General features: G+C 46.6%; 1 protein-coding gene across 3 annotated transcripts in view; it reads left to right on the forward strand.

Moving 5' to 3' along the window:
* ZNF207 (zinc finger protein 207) overlaps nt 1-22,353 on the forward strand; it is a 55,272-nt gene that overhangs the window by 28,593 nt on the left and 4,326 nt on the right. The window contains exons 8-10 of one of the 3 annotated variants that reach the window (XR_014966565.1): nt 7,981-8,073; nt 11,494-12,437; nt 18,488-19,640. Coding sequence is in view for 2 of the 3 variants with exons in the window: in XM_085617228.1 (XP_085473354.1) it covers nt 7,981-8,073; nt 11,494-11,736; nt 19,466-19,640 (511 nt within the window). In the remaining variant the exon portion in view is untranslated. The remainder of the gene's footprint in view (nt 1-7,980; nt 8,074-11,493; nt 12,438-18,487; nt 19,641-22,353) is intronic. The other 2 variants (XM_085617228.1, XM_085617229.1) reach the window with 2 other exon arrangements.

Raw genomic sequence — 22,353 nt, forward strand, 5'->3', positions numbered from 1 at the left:
CTCTTGCAAACCTCAATCTTTGCTATGAAGAAAAGTCCTGGAATGTGCAGGCCGCCACAGATATCCTACCATCCAGTGTTCCTGCTAACAACCCCGCCCTCCCAGTCTCCTAGGAAATGTGGTACCTCACTTGTCTGGATGGACCAAGTGCCTGTGACCGGGAATGATCCAATACGTATTGTGAAAACATCAAAATGAACTGTCAAAACGGTTTGTGGGGGTTACCTTCTTTCTTGGTCCCAGACTCTGCAGCCATCTAGCGAACCCCATCAAACCCAGACATTTCTGAAAACTAGACACCCGCAGAGTCCAGGGAGGCATGGCTCCCAAAACGTTTTCTTACCCAGAATCCTCTTGTGAGAAGTTGGCCTGGCATATGCTGCCCTCTAGTTATAGGGGACACCTTGCACCAGTCCAATTCGACTCTTAAGGTGATGGGTTAAAAGACAACCTTTAAAGAAAGCTATCCTAGTGGTAGCTGTGGAGAGCAGCCTTCTGTTAAGTCTTGAAGGAGTGTTAAGCTTATTGTTTTACCATGGATAACCTCTTGAATGACCAAATGAAAGAGTAGTCCACACAGGTATATTCAAAATATATGTATTTATTCTAAGAACAATCCCACTAGTCTCTTTATGAGGCTGGAGGTAAAGATAAAATTCAAACAAGCATTGATAGTTACAATAAATAGCACTGGAATCATAGGCCCCAGGGGGGGACCAAACCATATATTAAAGTGGTATAAGAACCACGACAGTTCTACAGACGGTGCCTAGGGCACTTAGGGTTGCTGGCCCCTTACGAAACCACCCAAGGTAGTGAGGAAGGGGACCCACGAGAGACGCGTGCAGTGGTGCAAACTACTGTCGGGATCTCTATTAAACCCTATGGGAAATGTCGCGGTTGGAAATTGCAAGAATCTAAACACTTCTAGCAGGAGTTCAAGTTCAGGAGTTTAAAGTTAAGCTCTTGGGGGGCCCACACCCACGAGAGTACAGAGGTACCCCTGTTACCTGCCCCAGGGAAGCCGGGTGCATAGGTCGTTTTCGGTGTCGGGTCGATGTCTGGTTTTCAATGGAAAAACGTGAAGAACTGCTGCTGGCAAGAAGCGTCGTCGATGTCGTGCAGATTGAAGATGTAGATCTTGAAGGGAAGGACCTGAAAGCAGAGGGGACAGAGTCTGGGTCACGGCACAGTGACCAGGGGGCTCAGGAGAAAGAGCCCTTCAATGTCTGGTGCTTCCAGGTGGAAGATGGGTAGCTTGGGTCAGCAGCCACGGGCTCCAGGAGGCATCCAGGAAGGCCAGCTGCTGGAGGGCGACTGTCCCACGAAGGATGAGGGTCGCTGCTGTGTTAAGTGTCCGGATTGGATCCACTAAGCCTTGGCAACCGCAACCCATGCAAGTCAAACCGCTACGGTGCAGACCCACTAGGTCTGAGCGAGGTCTCCAGCGAGGAGACTGTAGAGCAGGCCTGGAGCAACCAGGGGTACTCTTGAAAGTGAAGATTGACCTCCGCCAGGGCCCACCAGTCGAGAGACAAGGGACCGCGGGAGGCAGCAATTTGGAGTGCGTAAAGATGCGCCCGCGGGTCGCCGGAGCGGGCTAGGGCGTCCATCTTTGGCACAGATGATGCTGAGAGGTTGGCTCAATAATGGGCCAAAGCACAACTTCCCCACTCGTCGGGTTCGTGTGCTGTGCAAGAGGTGGCCGATGTCCTGGGGTATTGGGGATCTCGGCGTCCACGGTGCTCAGCCTTGCTGTGCACACTCACTGGCCTCTGGGATGCTTGGAAACCCACCTCAGGGTAGGCAGAAGTCTTCGTTGTTCGTAGGAGCAGCGGAGTGCCACCCGGGTCACTTGCAGTGTTTCAGGTACCTGCCAAGCAGGGGGGGGGGTAACTCCTTTACCCCAAGGGAGATTTCTTCATTCAACTGTGCGGCAGCTCGTCGAAGGTTCAAGTCTTTGAAGTCCAAGATTAATCTGAGGCTCTGGGGGACCCTGCACCCACCTTTATCCAGAGATTAGGGGAGTGTCTAAATCAGGCCGTGTATGCAGAAGTAGGCACTGGAGAAGCCTACGTGCAAGTCTGAAAGGCATCCTATGGTGCACCCACCCAGTTTCAATCCACATAGCCTGTCTGGGGAGGTGGGGACACCTCCGGGGAGGTGGGGACACCTCCCTGCAACAAGATCCCTACTGTCCAGCTGCCGTGGCTGGAGTCCTGCCCAGCAACAGGCAGCCAGAGTCGTGTGGGTGGCAGGTAGCATCCATTTAGTGGTGAGTGTGCTCTTTTAAATTGGTGTCTAAACTGCCGCTTTGACCATATCACCCCTCTAGTAGGGGATAATCATGCCCTCTCTCCCATGGCTGGATTGGGGGTATGATTCCAACATGTTTGACACCAAACACGACATGGTTCTGTGCAGCCACTCAAGTTACCACGCTATCGCGATTACTTATAATGCGGTTAAGAGTATATGGTATGGCTGCACTACAAACAACCTCGCAGTAGTTTTCGTCAAAGTTGCAGAGGGGCCCTACTCGGGTAGGGGTTCCTCCTCACACATCTCAGCACCCTGCCTTGTAGGATTAGCAAGGCCTGCTTTAGGGGTGACCTATGAGGCTATATGTGTTGTACTTAAGTGGGATACAGAGTACCTGTATCCCTGTAAAGGGTGCAAGCACCACCTTACTACCCAGACTACAGTAGTGGTCTGGTGGTGTCAGATTGTATGGCTGTCCCAGGGGTGGCACAATAAGTGCTGCAGCCCCTGGTAGGCCTCTGAGGGACCCATGCCCTGGGTACCTAGGGTACCATCTACAAGGGGCTGATAGGGTGTCCTCAGTATCCAATTGGTATGTACCTAGGGTACTCGCATCGGTTTAGAGAGGAAGCAGATAGGCTGGGGTCCTGGATAGCAGGGCCACAGCCTGGCTAGAGTAAAAAAACAAAACATCCGCAAAAGGTTGGGGGCAACTATGCAGTCGATGCCACTCTCCTACACCTCTGAAAACCTGTAATGTAGCTAAAAAGTCTAGTTTTCCTCACATTTCTATATGGAGAAGTGGGATCACCGGGCTGGAACAAATTTCCTACCACAGCATTCCTGATACAAATGCAAAGTGACTGGAAAGGGAAAGGGCCCCGGGGTGGGGTCGACCCAGCACCACGAGGGCTGACCCCCAGATAAACTCTGGTGTCTAGTGCAGTTTCCTGGCTGTGGATCGTTGTGCCACGATCTACAGCCAGGAACCGGTGCCAGGAAGGCATCGTTTAAAAGGGCTGAGACTCCCCCATTCAAACTATGAATCCCTGGCATCTGGGGAGTCATTGCACGCCCCTCCCCCAACCTTACCGACTGAGCAAGCTCCTATCTTGAGTCTACTTCATCGCCGGTGGGGAAACGGATGTCCACACGTGTAATGGATGAGATGGTGGAAGGGGGCAGGGAGAGATGCGAAAGCACTTCTGCCTCTTCCCCCAGCCTTTTATTTTTTTTTAGGTCTTGCTTGGCGTTGCAGCGCAAAGCGTTGCTCGCTGGGTGAGATTTTGTAATAGATCAGATTTGAGAAAGGAGCTTTAAGCCCCACCTCTCCTTTCCATTGGCTAGCGTCAGTTTATGCTAAACGGTGGCCTGCCATTGGAAATGGGGTTTTGTAGCTGCTGCCCTTTCTCCTTTTCGTCCGGCCGATCCAGACAGGGTCGTCTGCTTTGCGGCTGTCACAAAGCACTTTCTTATCCTTATGGGGCCATGTGTTTCTAATTAGAAACACATGGCCCAATAAAGACAAGAGATCGATGCTGGGTTGAAAATGGCGCCTCAGACGGGCTCTCTACCTCTGCTTTGTCTGCAGATTAGGGCGATAGGGCTGACTGTGGCCCAGTGGTCGGGCGACATTTCTAGCGAGGAGAGGTTGCAAGCAGGGGAACGGCGCGAAATATGAACTCAGCCGCGCTCGCTTATTGTACATGTGTTTACAGGAGCTGAGAAGAGGAACGAACGATCCGCAATTTTCAAAGAATCTGTTTTTTTTGTGCTTGCAGTTCACATTTAGAGTGAAATGTTTGTGACTGCATTAACGTTTACATCAAAACAGCTCTTGAGGTTATTGTCCCTAGACCAATCTTGATTTATTTGCCACAAGGTCTCTTTGGCAGTGCCCACGCATTGGAAAATCCACGCCTATGCGTTGACGCCCAGGTGCAAATTAAGCAGCACAGAAGCAGCGCAATGCCGACAGCTTTTTTGAAAATGCCCCCTTAGGCGGTCTCTATGCCTCGGATTTGTCTGCAGATTAGGGCGATGGGGCCGACTGTGGCCCCGTGCTCGGGCAACAGTTCAGGTTGGAGATTTTGCAAGCAGTGAAACGGCGGGAGCTATTAACTCAGCTGTGCTTGCTTACTGTACATAATGTGTTTACTGTTAAAGGTCTCTTTGGCAGTGCCCACCCATTGGCATGCCAATGCATGCAAACTAAGCAGCACAGAAGCACCGCAGCACCTCAATTAGTTTACATGCTTTTTTAATCAATAACGCAGGATTGCAGTGGTTTTACGGGGCATGGGGTAAAAGAGTGAAGCTGCATTGGACATCTCTGATCCGGGTGCTCCTGCGCTGGGGGTTTCACAAAGATCCCCTTTTCCTCCAAGTTCATGGAGTGAACTTTCCTCATGTCCTTCTTACACTTATTGAGGGTCTGCTCTTCCTCCAGCTGCACCGCTCTGGGCCAGGCCCCAGCCTGCAGGACTCTCCTTTCTATGGCCCTGGCAGAATCAATCTGCTGACAGCTTCCTCGCTCTCCCTCAAAATGCGCCTGCCGTTCAGCCCGGCCGCCCACTCGGAGCCCCCCTTTGTGCGCCAGAGGACTCTAGCCCTGTCCAACAGCCTCCCAGAGGCTTACAAGCCTCCCCCATTCAGGTCCGGCCGGGGCTGCTGTGCCTCTCAAAAGAAGCGAGAATGTTCAACCAGTTTTTTTTCTCCTCACTTGAATGGGCGTAAGCGGTTTCTCTTCTCCTCCCCTCTAATTCACATTACTTTTGACACAATCTTTTCTTCTTTGTTGAAAAAAAGGCAAAGAGGGGCCCAGGGAGACTTTTACCCTGCCTTTCCATCATTTGTTGAATGAAAATAGCTGCCTAATTTCAATAAGCAAATACAACACAAAGCTGGAGGTGCCATTATAATGGTGTCTTTAAAGTCCGTCACCATGATGAAAACGTGTGTGTGAGAAAAGATGGCACAGTTTTCAGGTCAACGCGTTTTTTTGATGTGTGGCTGCTCATTAGTAAATTCTAGAAATGACTGCCCCAGATATTCCACTTGCTTGAGTACACACCACATACACTCCATAACAAATGGATAAAAGACGTTGTCATTTACAACACCATTTACAACGCCAATAGCTCTAACTTAAGCAAATGCGAGACCTATTGCATGCCCAATGCTTGTTTCTAAGTTTTGTGCGCCGTTGGGCATTCTGAGAGTGGAGGGAGTTATTGGCCTAGTCTGCCAGCCGGAGGTTGCCTCCATTTCCCCTGCGTCTTTTTTCATTTCTGTTTTGTTACCCACAGTGAGATGGTTTTAGGAAATGCTTCCCTGATTTTCTTTTCGCATAAAGTGTGGGCCGAATATCTAGAAAGATGTGTGTTTCTATGAGCACCTTAAAAAGCACTCCTTCCCCAAATCATAGCAGAACACTTACTAGAAAGTAATCCCTGTGCTTTAAAAGGATACACTCTACACTTCTCCTCTGAACTAGATCACTGTGATTATCATAGTTGCAAGAGACTGATTTATTTTGCACAACTTCTGGCGGTCATGGGTACTGCCAGGGTTCATTTCAGGAACACAGCTGCAGAAGTGTGCCAGGGTCTGGAATCTCTGGAATCCTCCTGCTCCTGTGCAGGACAGACTGAGCCAGGAGGAACGAGCAGTGGAAAGGGTGAGCTCACGGAGCAAAGCATCCACGTATAACTCAAACTTGGCTGATGGGTGTTAGGACCTCTGATAGTCAATAGCTGTCATGTTAATTTAGAACGCGCACGAATCGCCCTCAGAGGGGTATCTCGGCACGAGTACCAAGCAGTGTATTTCAGCACTGGGTTGCAACTGCAGCCTTACACCCTGACAGTGCAACAGTTTGTGTCGGGACCTCTTGCCGTTAGACCACATCTCCACATTCCTGATGAACTGCCAATTAGAATGTAAGGCTGGAGCAGCAACCCTGCACACGAATACACTGACTAATGACAGCACAGCTCATAGACTCTCATTTGTTGAACCTCGTTTTCAGCAGCACTTGCTCTGCACGTATCCATACCTTAGAGTTGGAGCCCAGCGGCCACTCGAGTACGGCTACTCTCCTAGCAGAAGTAGTTCAGGTACTCGAGGGGAGAACACTGAAGCGCCGGTACTCAGTACTGGTGAGAACCGGCCCATTTAAAGCACTGACTGGTCTGTGGAAGGGGTAGTGGTCCTCAAGAGTCTCAATGAACTCCTGTTCTCAGTTTCCAAAGCTTTCCTCTGTAGCCTCTCACTTTCAGACACTCAAACCGTTTCTCCCCAAACCCCACAAATCTGAAATAGCCCATCTTCATATCATCTCTTTCCTCTTCAGCATATGTTTTTTACTCGCCTGCAAATACTTCCTTTCATCTCTTCCACTTCACCATCTCCCCCACAGAAAACCCACTCACTCTGCGGGAAGAACTTCATTTTCTTTTCCTTTCCTTTGATGCTGTCAATATTTGGACAGCTATGCACCGCTTCCAAACCTACAATTCGAAATGGCACATACATGAGCATTGCTGTCTTTCTCTGCAGAGAGGCCAAAGGTAGGATGTGCATGTAGTCTGCCTCAAGTGTCAGGTTTTAAGCTTTTAAGGAAGCCCAGTCACAAACAGCCACACTTGCCCTGAAATCGCTAGGAGACGGAGTTCACTGCATGCACTATACACGAGTAATTAAAAGAAACCCACAACACACGGAAAAAACAAATCTTAGGGAATGCACGATGAAGTAAAACATGTCAATATGTAAAGTGACTGACCTGGATTACCTTTAGGGTTTTACAGCCATTGCTGGGAAATAGGTGAATGTTTCTGCCTTTGAAGTGAAGGTCATGATTGAATATAGGACCCGAAAGGGACTCTTTTCAAAGTCCGGATTTAATTGCTGCTGGGTCTGAACCCTGGCAAGACTAAGTCCACTTGAATTCCTGGTGTCACCAGAGGTTCCTTGTGGATTTATGATACCTAGAATGAAACCAGCATTTGCAATGCAATCGGTCTCGCATTTGCAAGAGAGCTATTGGTATTGTAAATTACAACTCCTTTTATTTGTTTTGAAAACCTGCAAGCAGTAAGTAACTAACATTTGCAATGCAATAGGTCTCGCATTTACGCAAGTTTGAGCTATTGACATTGCAAATAACTGCCTTTTATTTTTGTTTTCGTTTTTAAAACATAAAGAAAAGGCATTGTCATTTACAATGCCAATAGCTTAAACTTGCGTAAATGAGAGACAGATTGCATTGCAAATGCTTGTTTTTTAATCCTCTGTTGCTTGCTCTGGAGGATCCTTTTAAACCCTCCCCGGTTTCAGCCAGTGATCGACTAACACACTAGGGAGGGTGTGTGTGTCGCCCATTGGCCGACACACGCACTTAAGGGTAAATAAGCTAACCAACCAGTGCTTTGAATAGAATTCTACTGGCATACCATTTAGCATTCTGTATCTTCGACAATTAGCTGGACTATAAACCTATTTAAATGTTGAGTTAAACAAATGAAAGGGGGTTGGGGCAGTTTCACATTTTCATTCATGCAGTTCCTTTCAAAGAGAACATGTGTTGTACCAGATATTGTGAGGTTTACATACAGAACAGCACCTGGCATTCAAATGGTTTCATAAATTGAACTCTTGACCATTTCCACAGATTTATTCGGAGAATTTCATTGTTCACTTTCTCTTATGCTACAGATGGGGCCAACTGTCACAAGCTCGAGTACAACTGCATCCAATTCAGAAAACCCAGCTGTACCTTCCAAAGCTCTGTTTCCTAGTGCAGCACAAGTATGTAGGAAGTTGCAGTTATTGCTATACGTTAACCCATTTGGACTCGCAATATAGATAATGTTGTCCAATATTGTTTGGAACTTCAGTAGAGTCCTGCTCTGCCTTCTTACCGACTGCTTGGCAATTGCCTGTGCTGGAGAGGACCGGAAAAATGCTTGTGCTAAATAACCTCGTCACTTTTAATTCTTTCTGTAAGAACCACAAAATCTGAGAATCCCAACATTATACCACCTTCATAGCTGTGTACAACAATCCAATCTTGGAATAACTCACCACTGCACACCAGTTTTTGCTGCACAAAGGGAGGAAACTGCTAGGGTTAGTGTTCTTTGTCTGCCTTTATGAAGTTGGTCTGATGTTGGCCACGAACTTTAATGTTTGGTATAATTATTTTTAATAACAATAGGCAAGGTTTTCAGCCAGCCCTCTTGCATGGTTAGTTCAGTTCATATTCACTTTTTTCTTCCGTCCGCCACAGCTTACAACATAGCCAGTGGGTCATATGACTTCAGGCATTGTTTTTATTTCTTGAGTGACTGCGTTCTATTGCCACCCACTGAAAAAGTAGTCCCCTTGACTGCAAGACATGTTTTATTTTTTTAATTGTATTTACTTAACTTTTCTGAAGGCCTGACAGCTACCTAGACACTACTTGGCCCTGCCTGCAGTGCATGGCATTCTGTGCAATCTCATTGCAAGTGCCAGGTTTCTAAATGGGATTTTCATTCTAAAATGGCTACTTTTGTGTGCGCACACAAAGGTGGCCATCTTTGTATGGGCTTTCATTCCATTCTGAAACAGTAACAGTTGCATGTGCCCGCAAGGGCAGCCATCTATGACTGTATTTGTTCAGCTTCTACAAACAGTTGAAGATAACTGCATATATGTGCTCACTTGTACGTGTGCGCTCTCTAAAAAAAAAAAAAAAAAAAATACACCCTTTTAGAAAAACAAAATACTTTAATTGCAGCCTCTTGGCTTTGCCATCACCACACCTATTGACTTTCCAAGCCAACCAATTAGAAGGGCGTTCCTCTGGACTCTCATTTGTATGTACTGAATCTTTCATCCTCTCACCTGAACTTCGATAGGCAGTAAGAGTTGGAATGCACCTCAGAGGCATGCCTCTGCCTGTTAGCGTACTGGTGCCAGTTGGATAGCAAAGGCTGATTTTAGAGGTTGAACATTTGTTACCTTGCTTTGGAACTCTGCTTCTTGGACATCTGATCCTTCTTTGATAAGTTTGGATGTCTTCTCCTGTTCACATTGTGCCTAGCGGTACTTCTCTTTCAGACACAAACCCCTCAGAGGATTTAAATCTGTGGGTTCTATCAGGATGCAACCGCTCCTCATGGTTTATAATTGTCCTTCTCGGTTTAGGCTTCTCACAATTCTTCTGTTTGTTTCGTGAGACTATTTGACTAATGTTTGAGTACTGAGACCTGAAGCTTAAGTCTATCTCAGATCAAATTTCCCTTGTCTTCATTTTCTATTGCTCATATGAAAGACTCTGCAATCCGGAATTTTCTTCACATCTAGAACAGCCGTTACCAGGTTCTGTGGACCAGAGTTGTTTACTTATCTGGCTGTCCTTTTCAGAAATATGATTTACTTAATTCTCTACTAAAACTTTAGCCGACGTTGGCTTCTTGAGAGATCTGGAGGATGAATCTTTCCAAGTTAAAATTGATTCTCCTGCCCTGCTGAGACATTGAATCAGGTGAGCCTTTACATTCTACCACTCAGTTTGGTCACAAATAAGTCTATAGACATTAAGGTGTCTTTTTGAGCTAGCCTCCTGGTAATTTTTTTTTAAATGCTGGTTTCCAGCTCTGATGAATCCCTTTTCAGCATGATGTATTCCATGCCGAATCAGTTGTTGCTTTATTTAACTTTGTCACCGGTGTTAAATATCATCTGGAACGTTGTGGTTATTATAACATTAGCCAAGGCCACAATTATTCTCTTATTCCATCCTCCTGTTTTGGACACATTCACCTTTACTGGCATATCAGCTCTACAGCAGGTGTTGTGTAATTTTCAAATTTTGAAATATCTGGACAGATTTGCTAACTTAGTCCAGCAGCTGAAGGATTCGATGTTTATTTTTTAGTTTTCTTATGAGGTTAGTTACTACGAAGGATTCTTTGCAGCAGCTGCAAATTTATACAAATTTAGCTCTGAAACTAGCCTGAGCAGTGACTAGCTCTTCGTGTACAGTTTACATGTTTGTACACTTATGAAAGTGTGTAGTGTGATTCCCTTTTGCTTAGATTCATTTATACTTCCCAGGAGACGTTTGTGCGCCTAGCTTTTTCCAAGGACTGGGGCTTTTCTTGCTTCTTTTTTTCCAGCAATGTCTCTGTAATCTGAGGTGGCAAATTCTGTGACTAAACTTTCTTGGCTTTCAGAATAACCATTTATCCCTAAACCTATCCCACCATCGCATTATAACCGGATATTTTATCAAATTTTGGTTGACCAACCCTTCTCTTCCTGTTCGAAGTAGAGCCTTGTTCCAAAAAACCTGCTGAGCACTCAAAAGAAAAACTAAATGGCTGGGACAGGGTCTGTGTAGAAGAATGCAGGGGATCCCGTCAAAATATGTAAAGTGACAGCCTCTTTTTTTAGATGCATTTTTTTCAGTCCTGCCTGTGGCACAGGTAGTTCCCAACAATTTGGGATGGTGGGAGAGCCAGGACTAGGTGTACGGAACTCGCCATGAAGGTAATTTTTCTTGGTTTAATCTTCTTGGTTGTCCTGCAAGCCATTCATATTTTAAAATATTTACATTTTTATAAAATATCTTGGCGTATTCCAAAGGGTTAAGTGCATGCATGCAGTTTGTATTTTTGTCGGAATTGCTTGGCTTGATGCATGCTGTTCTGTCCTGATTGTTTACATACTGTGCAAATAAAGTAGTTTTGTGAAAATGCACTGCATTGTAAACCATCTAACACAAACTGTAATCTAAGTACTCTAAAAGCATTGTGAAATACGTTTGTGACTGTATCCAACCATTTGAAAGCCCTTCGATTTGATTGAAAGAAATTTCACAACCGTAATTAATTTTGAACAAACTGGGTTTGCGACCTCCATTACAAAGCTTTTTTGTGAAGTTTGTTGCAGGGTTTTCAATTCCTGATATTTCATCTAGACTGTAATACCATTGTTGAAAAACTGAAGCAGTTTTGTTTAGCATGCTTTCACTTTTTTCTAATTACTGATTTGGAATAAGGTACTAACATTTCACAATGTTTGACATTTTAATGCTTTTGAATCTTGGTGACTAGCATTAGTATGCGTGCAAGTTTGGTTAATCTTTCATTTGTGGGTTTCTTGCATAATTATAAGCACTTATTTTGCGTTAGTTGACTTGCTTCAAGTTTTGTAAATGGATTGGTCTTATTTTTGTAGGCGCAGCCATCTGTTGCAGGACCTGTTGGCACGGACTTCAAACCTTTGCATAGTGTTCAGTCAGCACCTACGGAACCTCCCAAACCCACATTCCCTGCTTATACACAACCAGCTGTTTCAACCACTAGCACTACAAATAGCACTGCGGTCAAACCTGTGGCTTCCATAACAAGTAAGCCTGCTACACTTACAACAATCGGTGCAACTAGTAAGTTGATCCACCCTGATGAGGATATATCACTGGTAAGTTTTCCAGTTGCATGTTTAAATCCTGACAAGGACAGGATTGATTGTCTTTGACAAACCCTTCTTAGTTAAACTGTGCTTTAATGTATAAGCCAGGGTAGTTACGAAAATGTTTTTTCCGCTAATTATTGCACCTTGTTTAGGCTCATTGTGATGGCATGTTTTTTATTGGTAAACCTTGTAACACGTCAGTTGCTGTCAACACTGGATGTGAAACTCCTTTTTTAAATGGGCTGATTTAGGTACATTTAAATTAAAATCTAAATCTAGATTTTAAAAAAATCCCTTGTACTCCTAATGTACTTACAATTGCTTTTCTTCGTGGCTTTCTTAATAAGTGCCCTTGAGGGTGCAGTCTGCTACGTTCTTTTGACTTCTTTAAAAGGTGGTATTTTCTCCCTTTTCCTTATGGTTTTTTAGAAATGTTAAATCGGCGTTATGTGACTTTGGTCTGTGTGGACTGTCCTAAAAAGGCTAAGTTGGCTCTGTCATCCAATACCTGCTTACTACTGCCCCCTTCCCTTTGTTGCTCCAAGCCCATCTAACTCCTATCAACCCCTCACTTAAATTCTCTTTGTTTATATTTTGTTGATTCAGTGCTCCCATTACATGGTGGGGAAATACTATATAAACTGCTCGTAAATGGCCTGACTATAATAGTGGCAACTGTCTAATCAGTTGCATTTCAGTTATATTATGTTCGAGGCATGTGGGCTGCTGAATTCATATCTGTGCATAGATCGCCGCCTAGTGTTGGGTCCGGATGTTTGCACGTTGTTGTCCTGGAAGAGTCTTCGAAGTATCCTTGGATAGGTGACTCCTCCCCTGGACTACAGTGCGCATGGGCATCCTCTCCATCCTCAGATTGTTTTTTTCCGCCATTGGGTTCGGATGTGCTATCTTAGCTCAAGTTAGGAAAATATTTTGTCGCCGTTCAAAAGGTGTCCGGTATGCAATGCGAAGTACCCACACATCGACGTCCATCCGGTGTGCAACAAATGCCTTTCGCCGGACCACGACGAATCGACATGCATGGCCTGTGCCCGGTTCCGTTCCACGAAGACTCTACGGAATCGAGCGGCGAGACTCGAGGCGCAGCACGCGGCACCGGCCCCGACAGACATCTTCGACGAGGCCGAAGACGTCGAAGAATTAGAAGTCTTGCCATCCAGTCCCGTTTCCGAACACGAACCCGGATCGGACGATGTCGACGAGTCACTCTTCCACAGAGGTGAAGACGACACCGAGGTAGGAGACGACGAGGAGGCCTTAGGGGCCGAAGAGAGTAGCTCCAATGATGAACAAGGCCTACCTGTTCAAACCGAAGAAACGCCAGTGCCACAGCCTATGGCTCCGGTCGAGGGATCGCCTTCGGGCCTTACCCGAGACCCATCCCGCAGTTCTTCGGCCCCGCCCTCGGACGTTCAGCGGCAGCCATTACTGCTTAAACCAGCTGGTTTCCCTACCGCAAAACCGAAACCTGCTCCGGTTCCTACGAAACCGAAACTGAAAGTGGCGCTGGTCGGATCGAGGCCTTCGACGCCAGCGCAACGCGTCAGCACCGACCGCACCAAGAGAGACTTCGGTGCCGAACTTGAAGCGGGCGACGTCTGAGTCGACAAACGGAAAAAGGCCATCGGCGCCGACAAACCTGCTCGGCTACCGGCACCAACGCCACCGCCGCCGAGGGCCGCACCGCCTGCTGCGTCTCGCATCGCTCCCTCGACGACACCAAAGCCTCACGTATCGAAGACGTCGATGGTGATCTCCGCACCTCGACTCGACGAACCACCGGCGCCGAAAAAGTCCACGGCCGCCTCTACGAACCTGGCCGGTGCCAAAGCCTCAAAGGCGCTCCAAGTACGAGTTGCCCTCCAGGACCCGTCGGGTTCCGGTCCGATCGGAGCTCCGGCAGCATCTTAGGTGCCAGCCAACATTACCTTCGGCTTGCCTCCGTCAACAATCCCGAAAATGTTCCAACTCAGGACACGGGTCACCCAGACTACGATTACACCTGCTGAGACGTCTCCGTCACGTGTCATCAACGCCGACACTGGCAGGATGATTCTCCACGAACGAAGGATAACTTCGGAACCGCCATTGGACCCTTTCAGGATCCCACTAAAAAGGAAGCTGCCTGTAGAATCAGAACCTCTCCTTTATGAACCTTTCCATTCATCCGACCAGGATCCACACAGGTTCTCCCCCACACGCTCCGACACGGATGCATTGGAGGACTACATGGATGACCAACTCCCCTACCATGGAGACACTGACCCTGATGACCAGCAGGACCCTGATCACACTTGGGGCGACCCTGCAGACCCCAGTGCACCTCTCGATGCACAGGACCCACAACTCTATGGGGCAAAAACATCTCCCACGGAGGATACTGCGGCGTTCAACGCTCTTATTGAACGTGCTGCAAATAACCATGGGGTACAGCTTCACTCTGATACCATCGAAGATGACTTTCTAATGGACACTTTTGCATCCTCAGAAAGACACGTAAAGACTCTGCCAATGTTGAAGGGGGTCCTCAAACCATCCAAGGACATTTTCAAGGAACCCACCAGGGCACGAGTGATAAACCCCAGGATTGATAAGAAATACAGATCAGCACCTGGGGATCCTACTTACATCAGAGGCCAATTACCACTCGACTCCATCGTTGTAGCGAATGCTCGAAAGAGGGCACACTCGCAAACGACAGGTGACGCTCCTCCCCCGGACAAAGAGTCCAAGGTGCTAGAGACCTCCGGCAAGCGAGTTGCCGCCCAAGCTGCCAACATATGGCGCATAGCCAACACTCAAGCGCTCCTCGCTCGCTACGATAGAGCGCACTATGACACACTGGAGCAACTACTTCAACACCTCCCTGACCCCTACAAAGAAGGTGCAGAAATCCTTATCAGAGAGGGACAGCTACTCACAAATGCTTCCATCAAATGTGCACTAGATGCTGCAGACACGGCTGCCAGGGCCATAAACACAAGTGTCATGCTGCGACGACATGCCTGGCTACGAATCTCCGGATTCAAGCCTGAGGTACAAAACAATATACTCAACCAGCCCGTCAACCCAGACTACTTATTCGGGCCGGAGGTGGACACCACCCTCGAGGATAAAAGACACGGACACTGCAAAGTCCATGGGCGCCCTCCAAACTCAGTCCTTTCGGAGCGGCTCCTTTCGTCGCCCCGGAAACAAGGGAGCGGGTAGAGGACAGGGGTCACAACAAACGTATAACAAAGGCAATACACAGACCACCTACGATAAAAACACCCGAGGTGGATATCGTGGCTCCAGTACAAAGGGCAGAGGACGTGGCTACGGCAACACCAGGTCCTCCCCCAAGAACAAGCAGTGACGCCCTCTCCCTTCCTCCCGACCACATAACACCTGTCGGGGGAAGGCTACAAAGGTTCCTGTCCAAGTGGAACTCCATCACCACGGACAGGTGGGTCACAGATATTGTAAAATACGGTTACTGTCTAGAGTTAACCTCCACTCCACCCACAATCCCACCAAGAAACCGTCCTATGTCCTCGGAGCACTTAACGCTCTTACAGCAAGAGGTGCAAAGTATGCTCCTAAAAGGCGCTATAGAGGTCGTACCCATCCACGAGCAGGGTACGGGGGTGTACTCCCTCTACTTCTTAATTCCAAAAAAGGACGGGTCGCTCAGACCTATATTAGACCTGAGACCCCTGAACCAGTACATTCTTTCAGAGCACTTTCACATGCTCACTCTACAGCAAGTCCTTCCGCTTCTCAAGCAGGGAGACTTCCTAGCCACACTGGACCTCAAGGATGCGTACTTTCACATACCCATCCACCCCTCACAAAAAATACCTCAGGTTCACTGTTCAAGGGCAGCACTATCAGTTCAAAGTCCTTCCCTTCGGCGTGACAACAGCGCCCAGGGTTTTCACGAAGTGCCTAGCTACGGTGGCAGAACATCTACGGAGGCAGCATATACACGTCTACCCCTACCTAGACGACTGGCTCGTTCAAGCGAGGTCAGCCCAGCAATGTGCAAGCCACATGTCCCGCACCATTCACCTTCTTCGTCTGGGATGCTCACTAAATTACCCAAAGTCCCATCTCCAGCCCGCACACGTACAACAGTACCTAGGTGCGACTATAGACACTCTGGCGGCCACAGCTCAGCCAAATTTAGTGAGGATCAACAGCATACAACTGCTGATCTCCAAGTTCAAACCCAATCACTCACTTCCAGCGCGAGTGTTTATGCAGTTGATAGGCATGATGGCCTCCTGCATCTTCATAGTCCCACACGCGAGGTTACATATGCGCCCGCTTCAGGAGTGCCTAGCACGTCAGTTGAATCAGGCTCAAGGACAGCTAAAAGACCTAGTGTTGGTGAGCGGTCGGGCATACAACTCTCTGCATTGGTGGAATCCACAAAACCTTTGCAAGGGCCGACCATTCCAAGAGCCTGTCCCACAGATAGTACTGACAGCGGACGCGTCTCTCCAGGGATGGGGAGCTCATGTACTCCACTACACAGTGCAGAGACTATGGACATCACAACAAAAGAAGATGCACATCAACCTTCTGGAACTGATGGCAATCTTCCTAGCCATGAAGGCATTCAAAGTACATCTATGCAACAAGGTCGTGTTGATCCGGACGGACAACATGACCGCAATGTACTACATACAGAAACAGGGAGGAACACACTCTCCACAGTTGTCTCATCTGGCTCAGAGCATGTGGAAGTGGGCCATTCAGAGGAACATGTTCCTCATGGCGGAACACCTCCCTGGCAAGGACAACCAGATGGCGGATCTGCTCAGCAGACACAGCCACCAGATGCACGAGTGGGAGTTACACCCATCAGTACTCCAACCGTACTTCCAGCAGTGGGGTCATCCAGAGAGAGACCTATTCGCGACAAGCGAAAACGCAAAATGCCAAAGCTTCGCCGCCAGATTCCCACATCCGCAATCGCAGGGCAATGCGATATGGATGAACTGGTCCGGCAGATTTGCGTACGTTTTTCCCCCAGCACCGTTGATACCGCTGGTGGCTCGCAAACTCCGTCAACACTCCCTGACACTCGTCCTAGTTGCTCCCACGTGGGCACGCCAGCCGTGGTACACCACCTTCCTCGAACTTTCCGTGGTGCCGCATCAAAGGCTGCGGATCAAACCCGCGCATTTGACACAGAACCATGGAGAGATTCAGCACCCAAATCCGCAACAGCTAAACCTGGCGATCTGGCTCCTGAAGTCCTAGAGTTTGGCTATCTCAACCTGCCACCTGACTGTATGGACATCATCAAGGAGGCCAGGAGACCCACTACCACAGCTTGCTATGCAGCCAAATGGAAAAGGTTCGTCATTTATTGCGGTAATAATGACATTAACCCGCTGGACGCATCCATCCAAAACATCATCTGTTACCTCTTACACCTATACCGATGCAATCTGGCGTACACCTCTATACGTGTCCATTTGACCGCAATATCAGCCTATCTGCAAACCAGGCAGCACCTCTCTCTATTCAGAGTGCCTGCCATCAAAGCATTCTTGGAAGGACTCAAACGAGTCATTCCACCTAGCCACCCACCGGCTCCCATGTGGAACCTCAACTTGGTCCTCACACGCCTGATGGGTCCACCCTTTGAACCTCTACACTCATGCGAGATTCAATTCCTTACCTGGAAAGTAGCTTTCCTAGTAGCGATCACTTCTTTAAGAAGAGTTAGTGAACTCCAGGCACTAACCGTTCAAGAGCCATTTATACAGGTTCACGCCAACAGGGTCGTACTACGTACCAACCCCAAATTCATGCCCAAAGTAATATCGCAGTTCCACATGAATCAGACTATTGAACTGCCCGTTTTCTTCCAAAACCCACAAACTGTTGCAGAAAGGGCACTACATACACTAGATGTACGGAGGGCCCTCATGTACTACATCGACAGGACTAAACCCTTCAGGAAGACAAAACAACTGTTCGTTGCCTTTGCCCCACACCACAAGGGTAACGCCATCTCCAAAGCAGGGATAGCCAGATGGATAGTTAAGTGTATTCAAATCTGTTATCAAAAGGCAAAACGCACATTAACTATTCCACCACGAGCCCACTCAACACGTAAGTTGGGGGCTTCTATGGCCTTCCTAGGAAATATTCCCCTGCATGATATATGCAGAGCAGCCACATGGTCCACTACACACACACTTACAAAACACTATTGCGTAGATGTGCAGTCAAAACAGCAGGCAGCTGTAGGACAGGCTGTTCTCAAAACACTTTTTCAGACCGCTGCAGCTGGCACGGGTAGCCACCGCCAATAGAGGGCACTGCTATTTATTCTATGCACAGATATGAATTCAGCAGCCCACATGCCTCGAACTGAATATGCTACTTACCAGTATGCATCTGTTCTTGGCATGTAGGGCTGCTGACATTCATATCGCCCTCCCTCCTCCCCGGCGCCTGTCGCAGCTGCAGCTCTTAGAATTACTGCAAGCATGGTCATCACTTTCTGTATCTACTCCATCACTGCCACAATGGCGAAAAACAATCTGAGGATGGAGAGGATGCCCATGCGCACTGTAGTCCAGGGGAGGAGTCACCTAACCAAGGATACTTCGAAGACTCTTCCAGGACAACAGCGTGCAAACATCCGGACCCAACACTAGGCGGCGATCTATGCACAGATATGAATGTCAGCAGCCCTACATGCCAAGAACAGATGCATACTGGTAAGTAGCATATTCAATCTCACTGCATGATTCCTGTTTTTTGATAAATTGCTGATGCACATGACCCAGTATGTAGTGTTATATGACTAAATACATTTTGGGGTGAGATTTTTTTGTTTGCTCAGTAGTCGGTCGCATAGAAACGTAAACTGCTGGTAGTCTGATAAATGCTAATGTTCTTACAGAAGAGAAGATTAATAATCCCAATCCATAAATTCTCTAAAGGGATTGCTGTACATCATAACCACTAAATAGGTCTTTAAAGAAAAAAAAAACCTTTACTGCCATGCTGTTCATGTCACTTGCTAGCAACTGTTTGAATAAGCTGTTGCTGTTTTTATGCGCCCCAGTAATTGCATTTTTTTTTAATGATCGTAAACTGTTTAAGGCATTCACCCAGTGCTTAATTTGTAAAAAGAAAAAAGTGCCAGGGCTCTTGTCAGGCGGCCACTGCAGCTTGCACCACACATTGCCCCTGCTATGCTTCCAAAGATAGTTGCACCAAAACTACTAACCCTCAAACTCCTACAAGTGTGACAATTCGGACTATTTCAGAGCCCCAAAGCTATAAGAATGGCTTTGGCTGCAGGTAATAGCTGTTTGTAATGACTAGCATTAATTACCTCATTTTGTGGTCATCTCTAAATTAGCTAGTCAGCTCCACCTTGTGGCAAGCTGTCATTAGCTCCGGTGCTGAAAATCAAGTGCCGGTGCCAAGCACCGAAAACCACAGGCTCAAATTAAGCACTGCATTCACCTCACATGAGTAGTTGAAACTGAGTCTGCTAATGTTTCTTTTGAGGTTGTTAAATACAGTTCTCATCACGTTCAGTCTTGTGTGAAAATTACGAAACTAGAAAAGCGCACTCGCCTTCACTAAATGTATCTGTTCTTCTGAATATAAACATATGTAACTCTGCGACTATATTTTTAGGCCTTGAAGACTTAATTGAAAACTCCTTAATAAAACTTGTGCATTATTACAGGAAGAAAGAAGGGCACAGTTACCTAAATATCAACGGAATCTTCCTCGGCCTGCTCCAGCACCCTTGGGTAACATGGGTAGTCAACCAGTTGGACCAATGGGGGGGATGATGCCACCACAGCAACAAGGAATGTCTTCCCAGCAAGGGATGAGGCATCCAATTCCACCACAACATGGTAAGTTGGTCTTCTTATATGGTGTTCTTTGTGTCCAGAGGTCCCTTTAGTTTGACCCCTGAAATCCAAATCTATGCCAGTACTGACGCAGGTACCTGCCACTAGAAGCAGCCTGTTTAACTTATACGTGGTAAGCATCACTACTTCTCTGCTGTGCCACACGCATCCCATCATGCTTGTCTTCTCTGTATGATTTGTCTCCCCTGAACAAAGGGATTTGAACATCTTTCCTTTCTTTTGAGCAGGTAAGCAATTTCTGCTCCCTCCCTCATTATGGTCCTGTTCTGTCTCTAAAACAAAAAAAAGCCTAACTATTAGTTGTAATAATTCTCTCCCCTCTTTGGGCAGGTCTACTTTTATGTCTGCTTTGGCTCGCTGCTACTCTTCAACCTAAGATTTAAAAGAAGCTTTTCTACCCTCTACAGTGAATGCTGAAAAATGAGCATTATCTATGGCAAGACATGGCTCGTTCACATAGTCTGTTTGACGAAAATTAATCCGCTTTTCTCTTGCCAACACGCTGTCTAGGGCTAACCAGGATCAGTTATTAAAGAAGCTCATGGAATCCTTAATGAGACAGCTTTTTTTTATAGGCTAGGCAAAAAGGCTTTCGCTACCACACATGACCGTAATCTGTTATACCTTTTGAAATTGTTCATAGGCTGGTTTCTTTCAATCTGTTGTCTAGAACTGCTTATTCAAAAGGAGGGATTCTACTGGAGAAGCTAAATATCAAGATCCTGCCTGTCCTGTGGTAACACTGTCTGCCAATTAAAAAACAAAAATGGCAAACTGATGTCCCTTGCTTCAGAGGCCAGACCATATTAAACTAACCTAAACTGGTTACTTTACCTGCACCCACACCATGAAGTGATGCTCTCCCCCCTGCCCTCCTTAAAATTACCTTGTGCACTTTTACCACAGAACAGCAATGCACCCAACTCTGCAATAAAAGCTGAATGTGGGTTAAATTACAGTTTCGCCTGACTCAGAGCTTGAACGTATACATCTTACTAATTAAACTTGCTCATGCGAATCTAGAGATGCCCACATCTCCTTCAAGGCTATGTCTTGCCTTTTTCAAGAAGCACTAGCCTTTAATTCCTGCGTCATATAAAACAGATATTGCCTACCTGTTACAATCGGAACGTGTAGTGATGGAAATTATATTGCACCTCCATTGAAATGTGCAGCTGTGTATGTAATCGACACTATCCCAAAATAAATTCTTTCCATATGGTGCTGTATAGTACACATACATCATACTACCCAGAATGCATAACACACTTTAGCCAAGGGCCTTCGTTTCAGCATGAAAGACTGGTACCAAAGCACTCATTACAACAATCCACATGAAGTGTTTCCACTTTTCTTTAGTAACCAGTACATTCAATAATTCAAGAACCAGAGCCAAGTGTTTCTCATAGAAGCGTGTATTTTCAATAAGTGAAAAACAGTCATTGAGTGCTTTGGTACCTGTCTAGACATTGCCTTCCTGATTAGGTATCCGAAGCCTTGGATTCTAAATGCAAGGCATTCTAAGGAAAGTATTTACAGCATTCTATTAGGAGAAACCATATTGTATTATATGTCTGGAACGTTCCTGATCACTGTGATTAATCATGTAAGTACCAGTATCTTGTCCAGTTTGAAGAGGGTCATATTTTTCATATAACTTCAAGAAATGGCCTGGGGAAAAAATGCTGGTTAGCTTTTACAGCTCTGCCTCCCACCGCATCAGTGTATCTTCTAGCTTCGAAAGATCTTTGGTGTTTGCCTTTGTGTTTTTCATTTTGTCTAGATAAGATTTGCCTCCCTTTCCCTTGCATAGTTTACAACACCCTTCCGTTAATCCTAGTCAGGCAACTGCCCCTCCATTTTGGTTTTTTTTGTTGTTGACTTGGTGGTTAAATTTTGATCCTAGCATTGTAGACCTTATTTCTGTTTGTTTAAATTTGTTATGGAGTTTGTTTTTTTGCCTATCAATTAACACATCTACAACGTGTTACAGTTTATACATTGAAACTGTTCTAGGCAAATTTAAAGCATAATTTACCTCCACAGTTAATACCAGAGTCGTATCCAGTGTGTTAACAGTAGTTGCGAGGTCTTGGTGGTTTCACTTAAACATCACGTCGCTGTAACAAGGAAAACCGCACATTTACCCTTCCTCTCAGGCATGAGCTTATTAAACTAGTGCATCACATCAGCCATCATGCATCATTATTGCGTATCGCCGTTCAGCCCCCTCGCCCACAACACTTTATTGTGATTTATCCTAGATATATGTTCCTGTCAATAGCTAGGCTACTTAATCGGGACATTTTTAACCTAGCGAATTGTCCGGCGTGTGCCGGGTCTACAGCTCTGTGTAACTGATTTGGTTATCATTTGTTTCCATGTGTCTTGCGTTCTGCCCATTTTAATAGATTCTACACCTCATCCCGCTCAGACGCACCTTCAACGCTTCAGAGTATCTCTGCCAGGATGTGCAAAAGTCTGATAAGATCGCATCCCACTCTGCCGAACAGTGGTTGCTTCCGCATCCCCACCGCGACGGAGCGCTATACTTTCTGCCTGGGCCCATTATAGAAGTGATTGAAACCAGTCCTTTGCTGATGAGGGTTCATGGGATTTCCAGCATCTCGTGAGCAGCCGCTTGGCCACTATGAATCCCAAGTCTATGTAGCGGGACGTCACTTTGTATTTTTTG

This window comes from Triturus cristatus, chromosome 7 (assembly GCF_964204655.1).
Source record: "Triturus cristatus chromosome 7, aTriCri1.1, whole genome shotgun sequence".
NCBI classification, from domain to species: domain Eukaryota; kingdom Metazoa; phylum Chordata; class Amphibia; order Caudata; family Salamandridae; genus Triturus; species Triturus cristatus.